We start from the raw sequence: 20,068 nt of genomic DNA, 5'->3' as shown, positions 1-20,068 counted from the left end.
TACAAAACCTTAATTTTCAATCACTCTTTTCATTTTTCATTTGAAACTGACGATTTCAAAAAGTTAAGAAGCACAAAACCGCACTTACACCACTGCATCTCAACACAATGAACTCCTTAAACTTCTACTCATTTTTATGAGCAAAAATGCACTTTAAATTTCACCGCGCAGTTTTAAGCTTCCCCAAGCTTCTTGTTCTTTCTAAGATACCGAATCCGTACAAATATTGCAATTCTTAAAGAGTCAACGTGAGTCAATATATATCCGGTGCCACGCCAACTTTTCATCGGATTTTTGTGCAAGCGTTACCGTTACCCAGGACACCGGAGCCAAAAACTAAAGCACACTTCATAACCAGTTTGGACTGATCTTTGAGTTCATATTGAATAGAACGAGATTTTTCCTTCTTGCATTTGGCGTTAGCCTTTCTTGTCATTATTCCTTACTTTCTGGCCGCCAAAGCAAGAAAGAAGATAATTATTGTAAAGAGTCACGCAGTGTTGCACGTTGAAAGACTACCGGAAATGATCATCGGCTTACCGGAAATAGAACGTAGGATATGACTCGTACGCATGCCCACACGCTGTCACTTTTCACTGGTGTTCGATGGAAAGTTTTCAAAATGGACGTTGACCGGCGGTAACGTTGATTTTCTTGACTCTTCTCCCACGATGTGGGTCTTTAAATGTTTCCTTAGCTGTATATATCTTCTATTGTACTTAAAATCAGTCATAGCTATTTTATTTCAACAAATTAGAAGTTATTTCTCAACCAGTTTACGAACGTGTACACATGGAAAAATTAGGGACGACTCGAGAAACCTCACCAAGCTTCCACGACACATCAGCTTCGTGGTTCTGGAGTCTGACATTAGTTTTGTAGACCTTGCTCAGCTTATTGTCTGGTCAATGGCTATGGGAATTCCATATATTAGTGTCTACGATAGAGAAGGTAAGACGTTTGCATTCACCTAAAATCCCTGCCTAAAAATGATGCAATTCGTGTGTGTTTAGAGTAATGATGCATTTCTGCAGTGAAGTGTGAACTAAACAAATACGTCTTGTTCTTTAGGTGTACTAAAGAAGAATGTTGCAGCTTTCTCAAGCGAAATTATTCGGAAGCAAAAGGAAGTTTTTCTAGAGGAATCCAGCAAATACACATTTGTATTGAGAACAAAGGACGTTAAATTTGATTGTGAGATGTTGGGTAAGTTCGAGTTGTAAAGCTGTGCATCACCCTAAATTTAAATTTTAGCAACATTTTCCTTGATACTCTGATATTTTTTCTTATTGCGTATTACAGAATTGACTCTCCTTGGGGTTCCAAGTCCAAGGGTAATGCTGCTCAAATTACACTGAACTTTGTGAGCTTTATTAACGTGATATGATGCTCAATTTCCAAAACACAAAACCCAATTAATGAAGCATTTCCGTTTCTGCGTAATACTATTCGACCGCATCAGAGTACGTTAATTGCATGTCGTGACAGTGGCTTGGCAGATTTTTTTTTTTGCAAAATACATGTAAATTACGGGACGTAATTGCTTATGATCAAAGTTCATGTCAATTGACATTGAGTTTGAGCAGCTGATTTGCTCAACTGCTAGTCAAGTGAGCATTAGATGCACAAGTAGGTTGTATAATGCAAAGCATATGACACTAAATACTAAAATAACAAAGGGTCACATAAGTCACTCATATTTTGCCACCATAAAGGTTATGTTTGGTTGTACTATAGTCTAAAGTTTTATAAAATCTTTCTCTTCACTGTTGCATTGTGAGGTTTGCTCATATATGTTTAATCTATTTTATTCCTCTTCACTGTTAATCTGCATGGCTTATCCTGGTGGGTCCCTGATTTTCCTGTTTTTCCTGTTCTACGTCAGACCACAAGTTTGGGATTTCCTATTATTATTTGATCTAGGGGTATGTTGCCAGATTTTCTTAAGCATGTTAAAAGGTTGAGATAGCCCCCTTAATCTCAGAAGTTTTGTCCTAGCTTCAGAGTTTTGATCACTTTTCTCTGTCTTTTCTCTGAACCCTTTAATTTCTTGTGAAAAAAATTTTCGTTTTTGATGAATTGCTCTATTTTCGGGATCTACATTGTCACCATGGGGTTTTCGTCCTCTTGTATCAGAGCTCAGTTGTTCCAGGGGCAGAGTACTTTGCCCAGTAAATAAATTCCTGTCCATTTGCATGTCAGGGTAGAGATTTATCGACTGGATAAACTTATCCCCAATACATGAGGGCCAAATGGTCAAATTACCTGCTGGGTTTGTCATGTCAAATCACCAGATAGAAGAGGCAGTTTTTAGCTGTTATTTTCACATTGTCTCAGGAGAGTCTTAGAAAACCCTCACACTCACTGCAATGAACAGTTTTTCCATCATTGCATATACTCCATCACTCTGCATCTACATGTGCTTTGATTCCTTGGTGGTCCAAAGATTTGCCCAAATAACAAGTGATAATGCTTTGCTGCAGAAATTGTAACAAACAAAATCAGATTTCAAGTTGGTCAACAGTCAGATGCTCTGTCAATCTACATGTACTGCTGCAAAGCTCCAAAAGTACCGTCTAATAAAACTTCACAGTTCCTAGCAAGAGTCCAAATGTAGTGCTCCTGCAAAGATAATGACATTCATACTAAAAGTTATTCACAGATGGATCTGTCATCATCACCATTTCTGTACACCCCCTTTCCCCAGGTAGGGGAACATAGGACATCCAGCAGTACCCTCTGAGGCTAGTGGTGGTGGTTATTTTGCTGTGTTAATATCTATAGTTTCTCTCTTACTGTTAGCCCCAACACAGGTGTGCATCAGCTTGCTGTCGGAGCATGATGGTAAAGGAGACATCGTAGAGGCTGCCAGAGAGTTTTGTTGGGGAATCCAAACAAAGCAGAGAGCACTGAAAGAAATGGAACCAGATCTATTAAACAGCCTTTTGAAAGGTAACTGACAGAAATTTTCATGATGTTCCCTAATAGTTTAGGTACATGTAGCTGTAGCCTGTGATGCAGCTTACCTTTAGGTAAGGTAAGGTAAAGTCTGCATATGAACCAAGTGCTCCATCAGGCCTTAGTTTATCTCAGTTTCCATAGCATGAAATGACTAGGAGTATTTCTACTTCCCCCTGGATGAGATGCTAGTCCATCTCAGGGTTATCCCCAGCATTAAATTTATTGGTACCCTTATATACACCTAGGTTGAGAAGGGCACTCTGAGAACGACACTGTGAGAGTAAAGTTTCTTGCCCAAGAACACATTTCAACCCTATGTCCCTTGCCAGGGTTTGAACCCAGATCACTCAATCCAGAGATGAGCGCACTAACCATGTGGCCACCACGCCTCCCACAGCTCACTTTGATCTCTGTTGTTTATTATAATCTATTTCACAGACTTGTCCCATTATGACATGTATTGATATCAGAAGGTGGCTTGTTATGACAAATAATTTGAAGTTCCAAAATCTTTTTGGAAGGTTGTTACATGTACATCGTAAGAATTTTCTATGGTTTTTGTTGTCCCATCAGATGACGAAAACCTTAGAAAATGTCTATCACCGTTTGCAACACTGGAATTACTGGTAGCTTGTTTAATATGAAGCCGTATTTCACCTCAGCTTGCAGGACACAGATGATTACTATGTGTCAGTAGTTGGTTGAATAATTTTTTGTGCTCACGTAGTTTGTTATTCGTAAATGCTTTTATTTATTTGTTACCATTATCTTTTTGTTAAACAACCGGGACCACCATGAAACCTTCTTTCAGACCTCAGTGTTTATTATTTAACAACTTTCCCCTTTTAACAAGAGCAAGAATCAAGTGAATCTTGTTCTTAAAAAATGTACAATTCCTTCATTGCAGCTACTTATGGCATACCAGACCCTGAACTTGCCTTCAAGTTTGGCGATATAAAAATGATAATGGGATACCTACCATGGCAAACCAGACTCACAGAATTTCTGTAAGTTATCCTTTAGATTATCGTAAGGAATATGGGTTGAGGATTGAGTTTTAAATAAAGTTTTGGATAAATCCTCTCCAATCATCTGTTTCAAATGAAATACTACTACTAGTCAGTGCTAAATGGATGTTTTGACAAGGTCACACTTTTCCAATTTTTTCACTCAAACTTAAAATAAGCCTTGCCACTTGATTTGTCATGTGGGACTTAGTAAAAATGCAAAAGGTTTCATAAGAATCCATCGCAAACTCTTGAAAGTTATATGGGACCCCAAACTATCCAATGTTTCCCAAACATTTATGCTAGAGGCAAAACTGTAACAAATTCTTATGAAACTTTGCACATTTACTAAATTCAGCACATGATTTGTTTCAGTTGTTTGCTCAGCCCCACTAGCACTTGTGCTATAAACATTGCCAAGGGTAAATAAAGGTTAAATGCTTTGTTATTATTATTATTATTATTATTATTATTATTATTATTATTATTATTATTATTATTATTTTTGATGAATTAATCTATATGCCGGTACGAAAGTGTTTCTTTGTTTAAATATGAAAAATAGAAATGTTGTTGACCTTGGGTGACTTTGTCAAAATGGTCCATTATTAATGACTAATAAATGTTACAGCATGACAATGTAGTGCTACAGCAAAAACAATCTAATGCTCAAAAGTAGTTCACTGCCAACAATGGTTGTTATCTACTTCATGGTCTGAGCCAGTTTCTAAAAGCAGCAGGAGTCAACACTGACCTCACCAGACCAATTTTAAATAAACATTGGGGGCTATTACTGTTAAGAAAAAGTACTAAGTCTTTTATTTTATGGTATGATGTAAGTCATGCTAGGAGGTTTAGGAATGGACCTCAGATTTACTCATTCACTCTCTCACTCTATTCTGTTAGGCAATTAATTTATGCATTAAACCTGGATTAAATCATTTTTCACTACTTCCCCGCCTAGGTTTCCTTTTATCCCCAAAGTTTCTGTGCAAATAATATTGGGGAGTAGCACAGGCAGAAATTAACAAAAACATGTTGCAAGGGGCAACCAAAGGAGGCGAACGAGGGCACCAAAAATAGATAGTATATAATACACCGAATGCAAATATGGCGGACCGCTCAGTTGGCGCCCGGGATGAGTCGCATGCAAGCGAGGCTAGTGAGGCTTTGATGTTTTGTTTTGACAGAAAAGTCTTGCATCGTCGTCGATCTGGTCTGTTTTTGTTTCGCCCTCCCTATAAGTTGTTGTGTTCCTGAACGCCACCAGAAGGAATTGAAATCTTCCACAGCAGAGAAAGTGTTTTTTTTTTTTTTTTCATTTCCACGGTCACCTCTCAGGGAAAACAGATGAAGGTAAGTAGTTTATGATCGCCGAAGGAACTGTTAAAGTTTGTTCGTTCAGGCTGGAAGATCTTAGAAAATGTGTAAGCGACCGCATTTAGCTCCAAGTCGTTTTCATTTGGCTCAAAGCATTCACTGGATACAATGATGGGGGCAGTTGAAGTTCATTCGCTTGGTTATTACACCGTAGTATTTGTTTTGTGCGATTCCGTGCGAGTGGACGCGAAGTCAACTTCTTCCTTTGAGACAAAGGATGTTTTTCAAGAGGAGCTTTTCTTTACTTTGGGGAAGGTACTGGCCATGTAAATCGTGTTGGAACACCACCAGACACCACATAAGCTCGTCATTTAAACGATTTTCTAAGATCTTCTAATGTGAAATGTAGTGAACAAACTTTAGTTCCTGTGGCGATCGTGAACTCCTTTCCTTCATCTCAATGAATTGCATTGATCCACTATTTTCCCTAAGCTTAAGAGGCGAACGGTGGAAAATTTATATCCCTTCTCGTGGCGTTCAGAAACACAGCAGCTCATAGCCACAGCTAAATAAAACAGACCAGATCGACGACAAAGCAAGACTTTTCTGGGAAGCATTGTCAAAACAAAACATCAAAGCCTCACTAGCCTCGCTTTCATGCAACTCGTCCCGGGTGCCAACTGAGTGGTCCGCCATATTTGCATTCGGTGTATACCATGAGGTACTTGTAGCTCTAAGAAGCCTTTGATCTTAACCAGTCTCATTTCATCCCCAGGCCTTTGAGAACTCACATCAGCATTGACTACTCGACCTTTCTATCATCTCTTAGAAGATTTGGACAATGTCAACAAAGATTTGGGAAATAACAGCAATAATTTGTGTCAAGAAATGTTTGTAAAATAGGACAACGATTTAACTAGGAATATTTTTATTGACATTTTGTAAAAAATATTTATATATCAAGTATCTGATCTTCTGTCATCCTTCAATAAATTCTGTTATGTTGTTAAGGTGATCAGCCTCTATGAATTAATCAATAAAATAAAAGGTTAATCTACAATTTTGTTTTCAAATGTTAGTATTAACAACAACAAACTTTATTTGATTCCTAACTTAACATTTTCACAATTAGACTGGCCGGCAACAGCTGTCCAATTGTACACATACACCTTTTGCTCTACTTTCTTGTTGTGTTAAAAGCATGAAGCTTTCATCCAATGTACCTGAAATTAAAAGAGCTGTGTAAAACACCAATTGAATTTTTTTTTTCTGTAAGATTGAACAGCCAACATCTGGTGAATGTGTTAGCTACTTGGAAGTAGCAACCTGCTGACAATAGCAGTTGTAGGAAAAGAGTTGTAAATCCCATAGTAACAAGACTGGTCTTTACTTATAATGAATAGGCACTTTGCACAACCTGGTCACATTTTACAAGGTACAACTATGCTGGGAGGCAAGTTACACAGTGGGACTTCCAAAACAAAGAGACTCGCACCAATCCAGCTTGACATGTTACTTAGGGCAGTAAACTCTAACACAATTTGCTCCTGAAGATTGCCACTTTGAGGTTATGGAGTGGTGTCTGTGTTTTACTTCTGAGTATCAGAGGTTTGTTATGCACTTCTAACAGGTGGAAGCTAGCTTGGAGTAAGGGCATATATTGTAGTCTTGGAGAATAGACGATTTTACAATTCAGAACTGAATGATCTGGCCTGTGAATATTAGATGGGCTGGAGTTGACTTTGTTATGATACAAACCTTGATACTTTTCAAATCCACATTTTTCTGTTACCATCCTAACTAGTTTCTAATTGCTATCTTGACAGGGCCAACTCTTTCCTTGCTTCTATGCAGAGGCTAGGTTACATTTCACAGACCTGTAAAGTGGTCTATTTGTTGGAGATGTTGTTAAGTTGTAGAATGAGTTTTTAACTTAGAAAAACATACAATAAAGAGGGATGCTGCAGTTCTTTACTGAAAAGTTTATTCTGTGTTGAGATGTTATATACAATAATTTATCATGTTTTGGTGTTGGTGTGTGTATCCGATGTCACCTCTGGTGACATTCCTTCAGGTTTTATTGCCCTCAAGGCAAAGTTAACACTTGTGTCTTCAATCCAGCACCATTTGTTTAAAAATGGCAGATAAGACATTCCTCTCACATCAATGACTTCTGCTCCATCTATCAGAATGGATTATAATAATCAATTATTTTAATTAATAATTAACATAACAAATGGCCAGTCATTCAGCTAAACTAAACCATCGGCGACATTGGACTGTGGTGGTCACTTTCTCAAAACATCAGCAGGAAAAGGGATTGGCATGAGACATGGGCACAGCACGCACAAGAAGAAAATCTTTTGATAGGTGGATAAAGATAACTCTTGCCTCAACCCCTTCTTTCCTGAACTGCCCTTTTGCATTAACATCGGTGTATTTTGGATTTGAAATTTTACCAAACACTTATCTTTGGTAATTTAGTCAATCAACCCCAAAACATGCAATATGTTGCAAACATCACTTCCAACTGAACTTTGGGTTCCTGTTATCATTGTGACTGTTTTATGACACTAATGTCCTATTCACTTACTTTGAGATATCAGGCTGCTCAGGTCATCAACTGTCACAAACTTGTTCCAGTCATGAGTTCCAGGCGTCACTAGTCTAAGAATGTATTCTGCTCCCACGATAGCTGCGGCATACGACAAAGCTGTCTGGTTGATTGTTGTAATTACTAATGAACCTCCTGGCTAGAATATCAAATAGACCAATTTTGATACACTAAAATTCAAAAACAATAGACCTCAGTACAAGGCTGCAGGGAATAACTACAGAGTTTGTGGGGTTTATTCCCCAGAGCATTGTGCTGAGGTCTATTGTGTTAGGCTGAATTTTAATGTATCGAAATTGGTCTATTCAAAGGGTTAAAAAGAGGTTTATTAAAATGATGCAACTTCAAAATTATGTTGAAAAAAATGTTTTTTCCCTTTTCCAAGAGATTCCAAGAGAGAGATTGGAGACAGATTGGAATTCAAAGTATCTCTTCATCATTTCCCAACACAGTATGCATATCCCTATGTCCAGTCCCCATACAAATTTGTTCAGTTTGACCTGCTAAGGGTGAGACCATTAACATTAGAGAGCTTAAGAAATAACAATGGTGACACCAGGGATGATGCCGAGTAAAAAATGAACTTGTATTTTATCCTTGAATTTCGTAGCTGACTTAACCATTCAGCATGCAAATTGGTCTAAAAACCTGTTCAAACTAAGTGAAAAAATTGAAATGCTGTTGTGGCCCACATTCTCCAAAATTCGCAGAACTTGGTCATTTTATGTTGTTGTTTTGCAGAGGATGGCTATGAACTGGAGAGATTTATGTTTGCATCTTGCATAGCTATTGTTCTACTCGTTAAACCTTTTGTTTGGTGGTGTTTTTCATTTGCTGTTGCTGTCATGGTGGTTCCCTATAACTAAACCTGAGCACTGTTACATTTAGGAGGTGTGGATGGGATGTAAATGTAATGAGCATAACTGAGTCAGATTGACTTTTGTTTTGTCTCTTTCACCTCTCCTCACCTTAACCAGTTGAGTACTAGCAGAAATAAATGTGTCTTTATCTGTTACATGTTCAATAACTTCTGAAGCAACAACACAGTCAAAAGATTCTGGTTCCTTGTCAGCTAGCTCCTCTACTGTAGTACACTTGTACTGCACTCTGTCAGCCACCATTGGATCATGGCATGCATGTCTTAAGGCAGCATGTATGTTGCGTGCAGATGCATCAACCCCAGTCACTTCGGCACCTATTCTTGCCAATGACTGTGAGATGAAAAATTTCAAAGGACAGCAAGAGTTAGACCTCTACTCAAACATTATAAATCTAGCAAAGTTTTAATACCCACTTAGAAATCTACCAAGATCCTATTTTGTAGGTCAGCTACGTTTCATGTACTTGTACAAAAAGCACAATAACACAGTTTGAATTTCATATACATTACTCTGTAATTAGTTCAAAGTTTTTGTCAGGGTATAAAGTTAGTACACCACGTTTCCTAGTTGTGTGAGCATTTAAACCGTACACTGCTGTCCAAAAGCCATTGTAGAATAATGTACTGTACAAAATGCAAGTTGCTTCTGGTTTCCTCATTCTCTCAAGTTTTCAAATTTCCATCAAGTTTTATCTCAAATTACAAGGACACTACATGGCATCTTACACATGTATGTATTGTCAAATAAAAAGTAAAATTAAATTAACCGAAAAGGAGTGAATTGAAATTGCAAAATATATTTCAAAAAAAAAAAAAAAAAATGATAATTTACAATAATTTTTCTCTTTTAAATTAACAATGGCCCTGGAATAATTATTAGAAAAATATACCTCTGACAGTATCCCACCACCGCAGCCCACATCTAGAATTCTAGAGCCTCTTAAGGGTTTCGAAGGGGTGAAGTCTTGTGTATGAAGATGTTCCAGAGATTTCTTTATGAAGGGAACTCGAAGTTTATTCATAGAATGAAGAGCACAAAAGTCGCCATTCGGATTCCACCAGTCACTTGTGGTCCTACTCAGCTTCTCGATCTCCTCCTCGTCAACGGTGTTCTTGCCAAAAAATAACAATAAATTGGATAAATAATAGTTTGCTATTAAGATACGGTAAATGACCTCTAATCGTTGGTCTCTAACAAACATTTATTGACCTAAAACTGTTGTAGATACGGAATTTTTGGACGTTTGTCTTACCTTGGTCGAGGTGCAAAAATTCCTACAGTAGAGGAAGCTTTTGGTGACATGATTAGCGCCTAATTGAGATGAACGAAGACTGCACCTCATTCTGCAAGCGGCCGCCGCCATGTTTGTTGATGTTTGTTCCATTTGAGCCCACAGTCATCATCCATGCTGGACATTGTGAGTACATCATGTAAAATGACATGGATGTTCTCAGTAGGCCGCTCCGAAATACGTCACGAAATACCATTAAAGTGTTTTCGTGTGTTTAAGTGTTTTTTTCAGCCCACCCATCTTAGCATATCTTCCATTAGACTATGAGTTGTAACTTATTTTATCTCAGGGTGAGTCGGGCGCGAGCGAGTACAAGAATCAGAAGGAAACGTGACGCGTTTTCCATTTCGCGTGTCGCGCCTTCACATTCAACATGAGTTTCGCGTGTTCTCGCGAGCAGCCCTGAGTTAGAAAAATGAGACACTATTTTTCGTCTAATTTTTCCGCCGAGGTCGTCCATCTTTAAAGAACAAGTAGGTCGTGATATTTGAAAAATTTGTGGGTTACCACTATGTCGAACATGCATGTTAAATATCTCCTTTTAGGAGAGAAGATCTTGATATCACTAACACCGCTCAAAAAAGGTTTCTAAAAGTTAATTTAACATAGCTTTAAATAATTTATCATTATTATTACCTTTCAACTTAGGCAAATATAACGAACCCAGCTTTGACAAAAAAACATCCGTTGATTCTAAGTGAAAAAAGGTGGACCAACATACGTTTAACGTTATTAAGTTTGTCGTTAAAAAAAAAAACACAAAGAATATTAAGTGGTTCCCGCCAATAGATTGTGAGCCGCAATTTTTCCCTCATCATCTGACTCTTGATATTGTAGTTGAGATGATTTTTATCTACGTCACGCTGGAAAGGGCTGTCCAATACTCACAAACATCAGCTGAAAAATGTTGCGTTTTCTAACTGTCAGCTGAGATATAAGATCCGCAAATTTACTGAGCTGAGAATTGGGTTGAAAATTTATTTGACAGCTAAGAAGTCACCGAAAAATTAACCGGTAACTAAGCTTTCAGAACTCCCACCCAGACGATCTGACAAACTGGTCATTCAAACTGTCCAAAATGGAGACAGTTTTTAAAGCTAATGGAATTGAGAGAAATCGTTATTAGAGGCCGACTATGATTGCTGCCATTGATTTCTAAATTAAACTTAATAGTCCTATTTTAATTCTGCATAAGTCATATATACATTCAGAGTTTGTAAACGCTGGTCAGGTGCGAAAAATATTAAAATTACTGAATATCTTACTCAGGTTCCACTTTAATTAAATTTCATGGGCTTATGGCGTAATTAAAATTATAAGCACGACTAATTATCTTTCACAAATATTTCATTATTTTTTCGCAGTCTTAGCTCTTTACAACAGAGAACCAAAAATAAAATAGTATTTTTTTTTTTCGTACGTTAAGGTATATTAATTTTATCTATGTTATCCTCTAGAGCTTTTCTATGAAAAAAAGACACTTTAGTTAATTCCGTTTTGAAAACACTAATGGAGTTGAGCAATATCAAAATGCCTTATCATCAATCGACATAAAGAAATGTGAACAACCTGTTCTCTGCCCTTCAAAACGGTAATTTACATTTCAAAAGTAAATAACGGGAATTTAATTTACAGAAGTGCTTGTCAGAGACAGGCTGGGCGATCTATACCAGAACTGAATTGCTGGTTAGAGAGGTTTTCCTTAATTTTTATTATTTATTTTCGGTGTTCTATTTTGTTGTTGGTATTGTTAGTGCACTCTAGTTTAGAAACAATTCAACAGGAATTTAAATTTCGTTTCAATTTTTATTTGCTTTTTCATATACACCCAACTGGATAGATCTATTTAGAGTAGATCCATTTCGACTTAGTTGCTCCGTCATCTTTCTCGAGAAACTCGCCAATGCAGAAGCTTGCAGCTTACATGTACAAGAACCCAATCGGGAATGCATAGTTTAACGCATTGACAGCAGGAAGTCGGCATTCAGGGACACCCAACGGACGTGTGCAGCCAGTTACACTTACGTTTCTTTACGATCGCCTTCTGCTTTTGGGTAATTGGAGACGTTTTAGAACTGACGTAGTAAGGTGCGTGTGTTAATGATAACCCGAATTCCAGGTAAAATCTGTGACAGACTCACGAGCATCTCATTCAGAGCAAAAAAACAGTTATCTTCACTTCGTACTTCAGAAATCAGTAAAATCTGCAGGCCATGCAGACACGACTGACTACCTGCATCGATTCTTTAGTTGGAGTACACTTTCAAATTCATGTCTAGAAAATAAGCCATAATTAAAGCGTGGATTCAGATTCCCAATCGAAACGGACGCAACTATTTGTGCGATGCAAAAAGCTTATCGTGAAACACGCGTAATTGCTATTTTTGCAAAACAAATACAGAACAGGAAGAAAGGGGATAATCAGAGAAAGTAATTGCAAGGAGACAACACTGGCAAGTTTTTTTTTTTTGGTGATTGGTTTTTCAAAACATGGCATACAAAATATTTGGGTTTATAGTTGGTACCAGCTATGGTTTAACGTTCGCGAGGACGGCCTAGAAAAACGTAAATAACTGCTTAACTTTGGCGGGCGATTTCACGCTCATTCAGTAACTATATTTTGTTTTCAGGCGTCCAATACTGACGTGAACAGATCGAATGGCTGTCATTACAGGCCTCCTTTGCTTCCCATTTCTACTTGTTATCGTTGAATTATTTCAAGGAGCGGCCACTCAACAATTGCAATGTCCAGGTGGCAGTGCTGAATATTCTACTTCGGGAATGATGCTTGAGCGACACGTCTTTAAAACAATTCATGTATCATTCGGATATGAGTGCTTACAGGCGTGTCATCAGGAGATCACGTGTCAGAGTTTTAATTACGTCATTTCTCAGTCTGCGTGTGAGCTCAACAATCGCACCAAAGAAGCAAGGCCTGAGGATTTTGTGCCTAACACCGACAGATATTATTTTAGACGAGACAGGAACAGAGGTGAGGCAATAATGAAAGGTTTCTCAGTAATTGAACACAACTCTGACAGCTGGAGAATGTTATGACTGTCTTCCTTTCCAGTCCCTCTCGGTTCAATTCCCGTGCTGCCAGCTGAAACCTGTACAGAGATCAAGGCGAGTGAAGGCGGACAAGCGGTCAGTGGCAAATACTGGTTTGACAAGTATAAAACAGGAAAATCTGTGCTCACTCATTGTGACATGGACACCGAAGGTAACGTTTTAAAATACATCTTAAGATATTTCTTCAGTTTTGATCCTTAATTACTTTATAGTAAAGTTCCTGAAATCTCCCTTCCTCGCACTATACAGAGGTTGAACCCCTCCTCAAACTAATCCTCAGGGGCCGCCCGCCCCTTCCAAAAGAAAAAAACTCTGACCCCTGACCCCGCCCGGGTTCAACCCTTTTATAGCGCGGGGAAGGGAGAGTTCATGGACTGGAATAATTGCTTTATATTATTCTTCAGTTTGTGGAAGAAAGCGCATTTGTTAGCTATAAGAATCTATGCCACTTAAGAAAAGCGAAAGTTAAATCCTAAACTAATAAGTATGGTTTGTATTCCTTGATAGATGTTGACGAGTGCAAAGCCTCAAGCCCCGTATGTGACGTCAATGCTATTTGTCAGAACCTGCTTGGCTCGTATCTTTGCTCTTGTAAAACTGGCTTCACTGGAGATGGAAAAACTTGCTCTTGTAAGAGTAACTGGGTAGAACACCCAAGTGGGGCGTGACTTGGTGTTTTGTGGTTCGCAGGAAAATGAAATTGTTTGCTTTAGAGCGCGTGACTAGGTCACGTGAAAAAACAGGATGCGTGACAGTAGTTATTACGTTACCGAGGGCAATGCCCGTTGTAATATGACAGGTGTTCGTGGCGATAGCTGACTTAATCATGTCCTAGTACGCTGGTCCGATGTAGGTAGTTAAAATTGAACTTCAATTTAACCAATGAACGCTTGCTATGTATTCTAATCCGCTGAGATCAACTTTTCAGAAAGAGAGATAAACTTATTATCTGCTTCGAAAAAATAAACAACGCGCCAATCTAAGCCGCAACGACAACAATTCGTCTTATCAAAAAAAAATTATATAAATATTGAAATTTTGACATGTAGGGAATTTTGTTTATTAAACGAACGAAATCGACTTATAACTGAGACAGAAATTAAAAAAATAGCGCCATGACTGATCCTGTCATACGGATAGAATGAATTTGATCTGTGATTGCAATGCAGTACGTGTTATTTCTTGTTTTTGTTCAGATGTAAATGAGTGTTCCAGCAACCCCTGTTTGAACGGTGGAACATGTTTGGATCGTGTTAATGGATTCAATTGCAGCTGTCCCTCGGGATACAAAGGAAGTCGTTGTGAAAACGGTCAGTATATACTACGTATTTTATTGCAAGTTTAAAAATCTAGGTTGCATGGAACTCAGACAAGTCAAGACGAGACAAGATGATTTCATGGACACAGATTTGAATGGGCAGCAAGAGGAGCGGGAGGAAGAGGAACAGGAGAAGGAGAAGGGGAAGAAGGGGAGGGTGGAAGAGGATAAAGAGGACAGGCATGAGCAGGAAGAGTAGAGGAAGGAAGGAAGGAAGAGCAGCCGCGGCAGGATGATCGAAGTAGAAGGAGAAGGAACAAGAGCACTCGGATGAACAGAAGCTGGCATAAGAAGAAGAAGAGGCTCGGAAGTAGGAGTAGGAGCAACAGCAGCAACAGTGGCAGGATCAAGAGGAGCAGGAGGAGCCAAAAGAAGAAAAGGAGGACGTGGGCGACAAGAAAGAAGTTAAAGTGATAAAAAGAAGGTTAAGAAGGAAGCTCGAAGAAGAGAGGAGGATCGAATGATAAGGAGGGCGACCGAGAGAAAGAGAAGGAGGAGAAGACAACAGATTGGAAGGAGGAAGAGTAAAAGGCGAAAGAGGAGTTGACAAGGGCAGAGTGGACGGGAACATGTCCATGCTCCCCTACCAAAACAAAACAAAACAAAACAAAACAAAACAAAACAAAACAAAACAAAACAAAACAAAACAAAACAGAACAGAACAAAACAAAACAAAACAAAGAGATATGTAACTCTCTAGGGAAAATATCGAGCAATAATTAGGGATGGAATATTTCTTGGGTAATGAAAACAATTATTGATTTCTCCGCAGTCACCTGTACTACCATCAAGAGTGTGAACAGCCCAATCACCCACAACACGCTAGCGACAACACAAGGAGCCTGGATGAAAGACCCGCTAGGAGTCATGGGTAATGACACCATATTCGTCCTGGAGAATTACCACTCGGACAAAGTCGAAGAGTTTGAAAACATGGAGAAATTCAAAGCAGGCGTGAAGAGTAACAAGTACACGCTTCCGCATTATCGGGACGGGACAGGCGCGGTGGTGTATGGATCATATCTTTATTACAACAGGTACGGGATTAAAGGTAAAGGTAAAGGCTCTAGAGGCATATCTTTTTAGATGGACAGATAAAGGTTACAATTACTAAAATTTCACTTTATAACAGTTCTGCTAATTTGGAAGGAGTCAGAAGTAACGCAAATCTCTGCAAATTTTTGCTCTTTTGGAGTTGTTTACTCCCAAAATCACTGAACGTGCGAAAAATGTGTACACCAGTCCCTCGCACCTTCCTTCCGTGCTCACTTTGCAATTTATAAGAGAGAAACAACTCGCAAGCAGTCTAAGTGAAAATGGGACGCAATCGACCTATATTATCTGAAACTAACTTGGAAGCCCCGCCTACAAACAGGTTTATCTAATTGTTGTTAATGTATACTTAACATTTTAACGTATTTCTAGTACTTACTTGCACTACAGAAAAGAAAAGCGTTACAGTAAATTCATAAGCTCGTAATCTTCTAAAAATTTCTGCAAACTTTAGCTAGAAAATCTCGGCATTGCTGAAGTTTTCAAAGCTTCAAAGTTCGAAATTTTGCTGTTTGAGCGGTTTTGGAACGTTCAGTTCGTTATGATAACAACGCAATGATATATTAAAAGTTAATTCAGTCAATGGCATTTGATAGGAGGCTTAAGACGGGGGTTAAATGAAGGCCATATTTTTGTTGGGTATTATGGTTTGAATGCAAATATCTCGTTCTCGTTTCAAGCTGTGAAAAATCTCTCTGCTCATTTCACATAGCTACGTTTTGGGCTGTTTTGTAAATTTTTTGGTGATTTTTGGGTATATTTGGGGATGAATAGTTTTTCTCAAAGGATTAGTAAAATTTATGGAAATAGGAAATTTTGAAGATTTGATGTTGTTTTAGAATTAGAATTTGAAGTTAGAAATTGGTAGACGTACACCAAACAGTTGCCCACCAACCCGGGGTGCCCTTTTGGGGCAATCAACTGTCAGGTGGTGTTCCAAACCCCTTTTTATCCTTTTAATCCCTCTTTAAACTTCCAAAAATTTCACTTAAATTCATGTGTATCCCCGCCTTAAGTTGCTTCATTATATTACATAGTTCCTATCAAGGGCTGGTTCGTGTTCACAAACCCAGTTTAGAAAGAAAATCGCCACGGTTCTTGATTTATGAATTCCAATTTATTCTTTTTTCCTTCGTCTCTTAGGATGAACGATCCTGTAATTGCATTTTAATTCTAAGCGGATGATTTAAACTAATCTAAGTTGACATCATACTGATGGCCTTGCTGTGTCTTATCCCTCAAACACAGGGCCGGTACCAATTATATCGACAAGTATAATTTGCTCACAAATAGCCTCGTGGCCCGGATCACTCTCAGCGGATACACACCAAGGGGACCCAATTACCAATGGGGAGGGTACAGTGGAGTGGACCTGGCTGTCGACGAGCAGGGACTGTGGGTATTATGGGGGAATTCTGGGGATAACCAGCGACTGTATGCATCTAAAATTGATAATGACGTCATAGTCCAGACCTACAGTTTGTCTAAAGGTGAGAACAAATGATGCGTGAAATGAGTTTATAACATGGTAATACGACAGCGTATATCAGAGACCTAAGCACTGACAATAGCGACGCCAGGGATGACACCCAGTTAAAAATAGATTTATAATTTACCCCCGGATTTCGTAACTATTTGAACCTGTTCAGTGCGCAAATCTGTCAAAAAAACCCGCTCAAACTAAACATATAATGCCAGCGATCAATTCCAAAACGAAATGCGAAATATATGCCGTTGTGGTCCACGTTTTCCAAAATATGCAGATTTTGGTCATTTCACGTTGTTGTTTTGCGGAGGGCGGCAAAGAAATGTACCAAGAATTATAACACACGAGCACAGCCATTGTTTTGCTGATTAAACCTTTTGTTTAGCGACGTTTTCGTTGGGCATGCTGTTGCCGTCGTGGTGTACTTAAGAGAGAGCTTTGAATCCTTGTTCATTTCAGTTGCCGTCCTCCGCAAAACAACAACGTGAAATGACCAAGTTCTCCGTATTTTGGCTACGCCCACAAAACAGGATGTTGGTACCTCTCAGGGGTTCTTTTAAAAATTTCCGACGAGCAGCCCCGTCCCTCCCGGGACGATTATGTATTTCCCGTAAAATGGGCTAAGTGGCCATGATATTCTAGCCGTATCAAGTCACTGACTTGATATCGCAAGAGATCAAGACAGTGACACGGCTCCTGGTTAATGTCAAATTTAGGCACGGTAAAGAGCAGTGTAGCCAGGCAATCACATAAAAGTATTACTCACACGGGAGCATGGCATAGGATGACATACTAGTTTACTACAGAAAAACATAGCACGGCATAACATAGGATAGCATAGCATGCATAGGATGGCATAATAGCATAGGTAGTTTACTACAGAAAAACATAGCTTGGCATAACATAGCATAGCATAGCATGCATAGCATGGCATACTAGAATAGCTAGTTTAATAGTATAGCACGGCAAAAAAATAGCATGGCATAGCATAACATAGTATAGCATAGCATACCATAGCATAGCACGGCATACCAGAATAGCTAGTTTAATAGTATAGCATGCACAGCAAGGAATAGCATAGCCTGGCATAGGGTGACATACTAGCATAGCTAGTTTGATAGTGTAGCATGCGCAGCAAGGCATAGCATAGCAGGGCATAACATGGCATACTAGAATAGCTAGTTTACTGGTACATAGCATGGCATAACATAGCGTAGCGCTGAAAAGCGTAGCCCAACATAGTGTAGCGTATTAGCATGGCACTAGCATAGGCTGCATAGCATAAAATGACATAACATAACGTAGTATGTAGCATGGCTTTATGGCATAATATTTACGAATATGGGTTTTCCTCTGTTTGTTTTGTTTTTCAAACTACGTTCCCAAGTCCATAATAGACAAACTCGATCGTCTGGTGCCTTGGACATACCCTTATGTCGCCTGTCAACAGGGCAGCGCTCTTTTGCTTTCAGAGGAGCCAAACTCTGGAACTCTTGGAATAATAATATTAAGTCCTTAAAATGCCCCAAGAATTTTAGGCGTCATTTTGCAAATGTTCTATTAGGTTAATTTAATTTAATTTTATTTTAGATATATATATATTTGTAATATTCTTGATATTCTTATTGTAATTATAATATTATTGTACCTATATTCTTGATTAATTTAAATTTAAATTTGTATTTGTAATTGACTTAATAATTGTAATTGTATTGAGCTGAAAAACCCACATAGGGAGCATCAATAAGTTTGTAAAGTTTGTATGTTTGTTTCTTTGTTTTAAACAGAACAGATGGGGGCGATTGGCAATGCCTTTGTGGCATGTGGAGTGATTTACCTTATCGATGATTACAATCAAAATCCCACTACCATCAACTATGCTTATGACACCAAGACAGGAACACAGTGGAACCCAAACATACAGTTCACAAACCAGTACGGCTACAACTCCATGGTGGATTACAACCCCAGAGAAAGACTGCTGTACGCCTGGGACAGCAGGCGCCAAGTCACTTACTCTCTCACTTGGAATTGAATCAAGGAGCTAGAAACAAGTCACGGGTAGCTGGTTGGCTTGTTGCAAAACATGCATACTTGTAATAGAGACCATATCATGGCGATTATATTGCATAACATGTTAATTATTGACGGGGAAAAAAGTTGTAATTAGATCTTTTAGTGAGATTATATTTTCGTATCTTAAGTTTTAAAAGAGAGTTGGAAAAAGTCTGCCACACTTTCAATTATATGCGCAATTCATGATAGCAGGCGTTTCATGGCTTTGACACTGTTTTACGCATTTAGCCAGTGATTTTGATAAAAAATAGACCACCATATTGACGATTTTATCAATGACTATGGGTCTCATGGGTTCTGACTATGTAATGGTATGTTAATATTAATGTAAGATAAGCTACCAGACATTTATTTTACAACTTTAGTATCGGGGATTTCGAAAGTAAAAGGAGAGGGGAAGCAAAAACGAAGGAAAGGAAAAGGAAGAGAAGCACTTCCTCCGTTTCTCTTCTCCTCTCCTCTCCCGTCTTCTCGGGAGGCCCTGATACTCAGGCTAATTTTTACACCACTCAGTTGATTCATTACTGAGCCGAACTACAGGCATATATCTGTTTGTACGCACCACATTTAACTTGTCAACCGAAGGTAACCGTTTTAGCCACGGCCAAACGTTAAGCTAATTAATTGCCAACATGTTGAGTTATTAAAGCTTCTTGTTGAGTCAAACTTTGCAACTGGTTTATTACACTACATGATAGCGCCCCACAACTCTACTTTCTCTGAGTATTTTTGGGTAATCAAAACAAAGAAATATACTATCTTACTACAGATCGAAGTCGAGTTACTAATCTATGACTGTTACTTGTTTTAAAATTAAATACATAATGTGATTCCCCCAATAGATTGGGAATAATTTTTTTCTCAACCTCCGCTCTTGACGTAATTGTTCTGACAATTTTAGTCTCCGTCAGGTGTGTTCAGTGACAAATTTATCAATAAAAAAAGAACGTCACGGGAGGATGCTGCATGGGGTTTGTTGATAGCTGACA

At 38.6% G+C, this 20,068-nt stretch overlaps 3 protein-coding genes across 3 annotated transcripts; 2 read left to right on the top strand and 1 right to left on the bottom strand.

Moving 5' to 3' along the window:
- Positions 1–370: 370 nt before the first annotated feature.
- Positions 371–6,301, top strand: LOC145480797 (dehydrodolichyl diphosphate synthase complex subunit Nus1-like). The gene is made up of 5 exons (XM_081459124.1): positions 371–951; positions 1,072–1,206; positions 2,803–2,952; positions 3,869–3,968; positions 6,064–6,301. Exons 1-5 carry the CDS (start codon positions 573–575, stop codon positions 6,152–6,154), a joined length of 855 nt encoding a protein of 284 aa, XP_081315250.1. The 5' UTR covers positions 371–572; the 3' UTR covers positions 6,155–6,301.
- A 1,002-nt stretch (positions 6,302–7,303) lies between these two features.
- Positions 7,304–10,278, bottom strand: LOC145480796 (ubiquinone biosynthesis O-methyltransferase-like). The gene is made up of 5 exons (XM_081459123.1): positions 10,036–10,278; positions 9,673–9,894; positions 8,871–9,113; positions 7,882–8,041; positions 7,304–7,470 (listed from the first exon to the last, which is right to left on the bottom strand). Exons 1-5 carry the CDS (start codon positions 10,165–10,167, stop codon positions 7,307–7,309), a joined length of 921 nt encoding a protein of 306 aa, XP_081315249.1. The 5' UTR covers positions 10,168–10,278; the 3' UTR covers positions 7,304–7,306.
- Positions 10,279–11,745: 1,467 nt separating this feature from the next.
- On the top strand, positions 11,746–19,737 carry LOC145480818 (noelin-like). The gene is made up of 9 exons (XM_081459141.1): positions 11,746–11,760; positions 11,915–12,162; positions 12,705–13,066; positions 13,148–13,297; positions 13,654–13,776; positions 14,343–14,456; positions 15,237–15,501; positions 16,766–17,007; positions 18,791–19,737. The coding sequence occupies exons 3-9, from the start codon at positions 12,733–12,735 to the stop codon at positions 19,036–19,038; spliced, it is 1,476 nt and encodes a 491-aa protein (XP_081315267.1). The 5' UTR covers positions 11,746–11,760; positions 11,915–12,162; positions 12,705–12,732; the 3' UTR covers positions 19,039–19,737.
- Positions 19,738–20,068: the final 331 nt, after the last annotated feature.

This window comes from Orbicella franksi, chromosome 3 (genome assembly GCF_964199315.1).
Source record: "Orbicella franksi chromosome 3, jaOrbFran1.1, whole genome shotgun sequence".
NCBI classification, from domain to species: Eukaryota; Metazoa; Cnidaria; class Anthozoa; order Scleractinia; family Merulinidae; genus Orbicella; species Orbicella franksi.
Note: the sequence above shows the minus strand (reverse complement) of the source record. Positions and strands in the feature narration are given on the sequence as shown.

Coding starts and splice junctions, on each gene's coding strand:
- LOC145480797 (XM_081459124.1), top strand. CDS start 573: ATGCCCACACGCTGTCACTTTTCACTGGTGTTCGATGGAAAGTTTTCA. Junction 1,207..2,802: donor ATTTGATTGTGAGATGTTGG/GTAAGTTCGAGT, acceptor TCTTACTGTTAG/CCCCAACACAGGTGTGCATC. Junction 2,953..3,868: donor ATTAAACAGCCTTTTGAAAG/GTAACTGACAGA, acceptor CCTTCATTGCAG/CTACTTATGGCATACCAGAC.
- LOC145480796 (XM_081459123.1), bottom strand. CDS start 10,167: ATGGAACAAACATCAACAAACATGGCGGCGGCCGCTTGCAGAATGAGG. Junction 9,895..10,035: donor ATTTTTGCACCTCGACCAAG/GTAAGACAAACG, acceptor TTTTTTGGCAAG/AACACCGTTGACGAGGAGGA. Junction 9,114..9,672: donor GTGGTGGGATACTGTCAGAG/GTATATTTTTCT, acceptor TTCATCTCACAG/TCATTGGCAAGAATAGGTGC.
- LOC145480818 (XM_081459141.1), top strand. CDS start 12,733: ATGGCTGTCATTACAGGCCTCCTTTGCTTCCCATTTCTACTTGTTATC. Junction 15,502..16,765: donor TCATATCTTTATTACAACAG/GTACGGGATTAA, acceptor CCTCAAACACAG/GGCCGGTACCAATTATATCG. Junction 17,008..18,790: donor GACCTACAGTTTGTCTAAAG/GTGAGAACAAAT, acceptor TGTTTTAAACAG/AACAGATGGGGGCGATTGGC.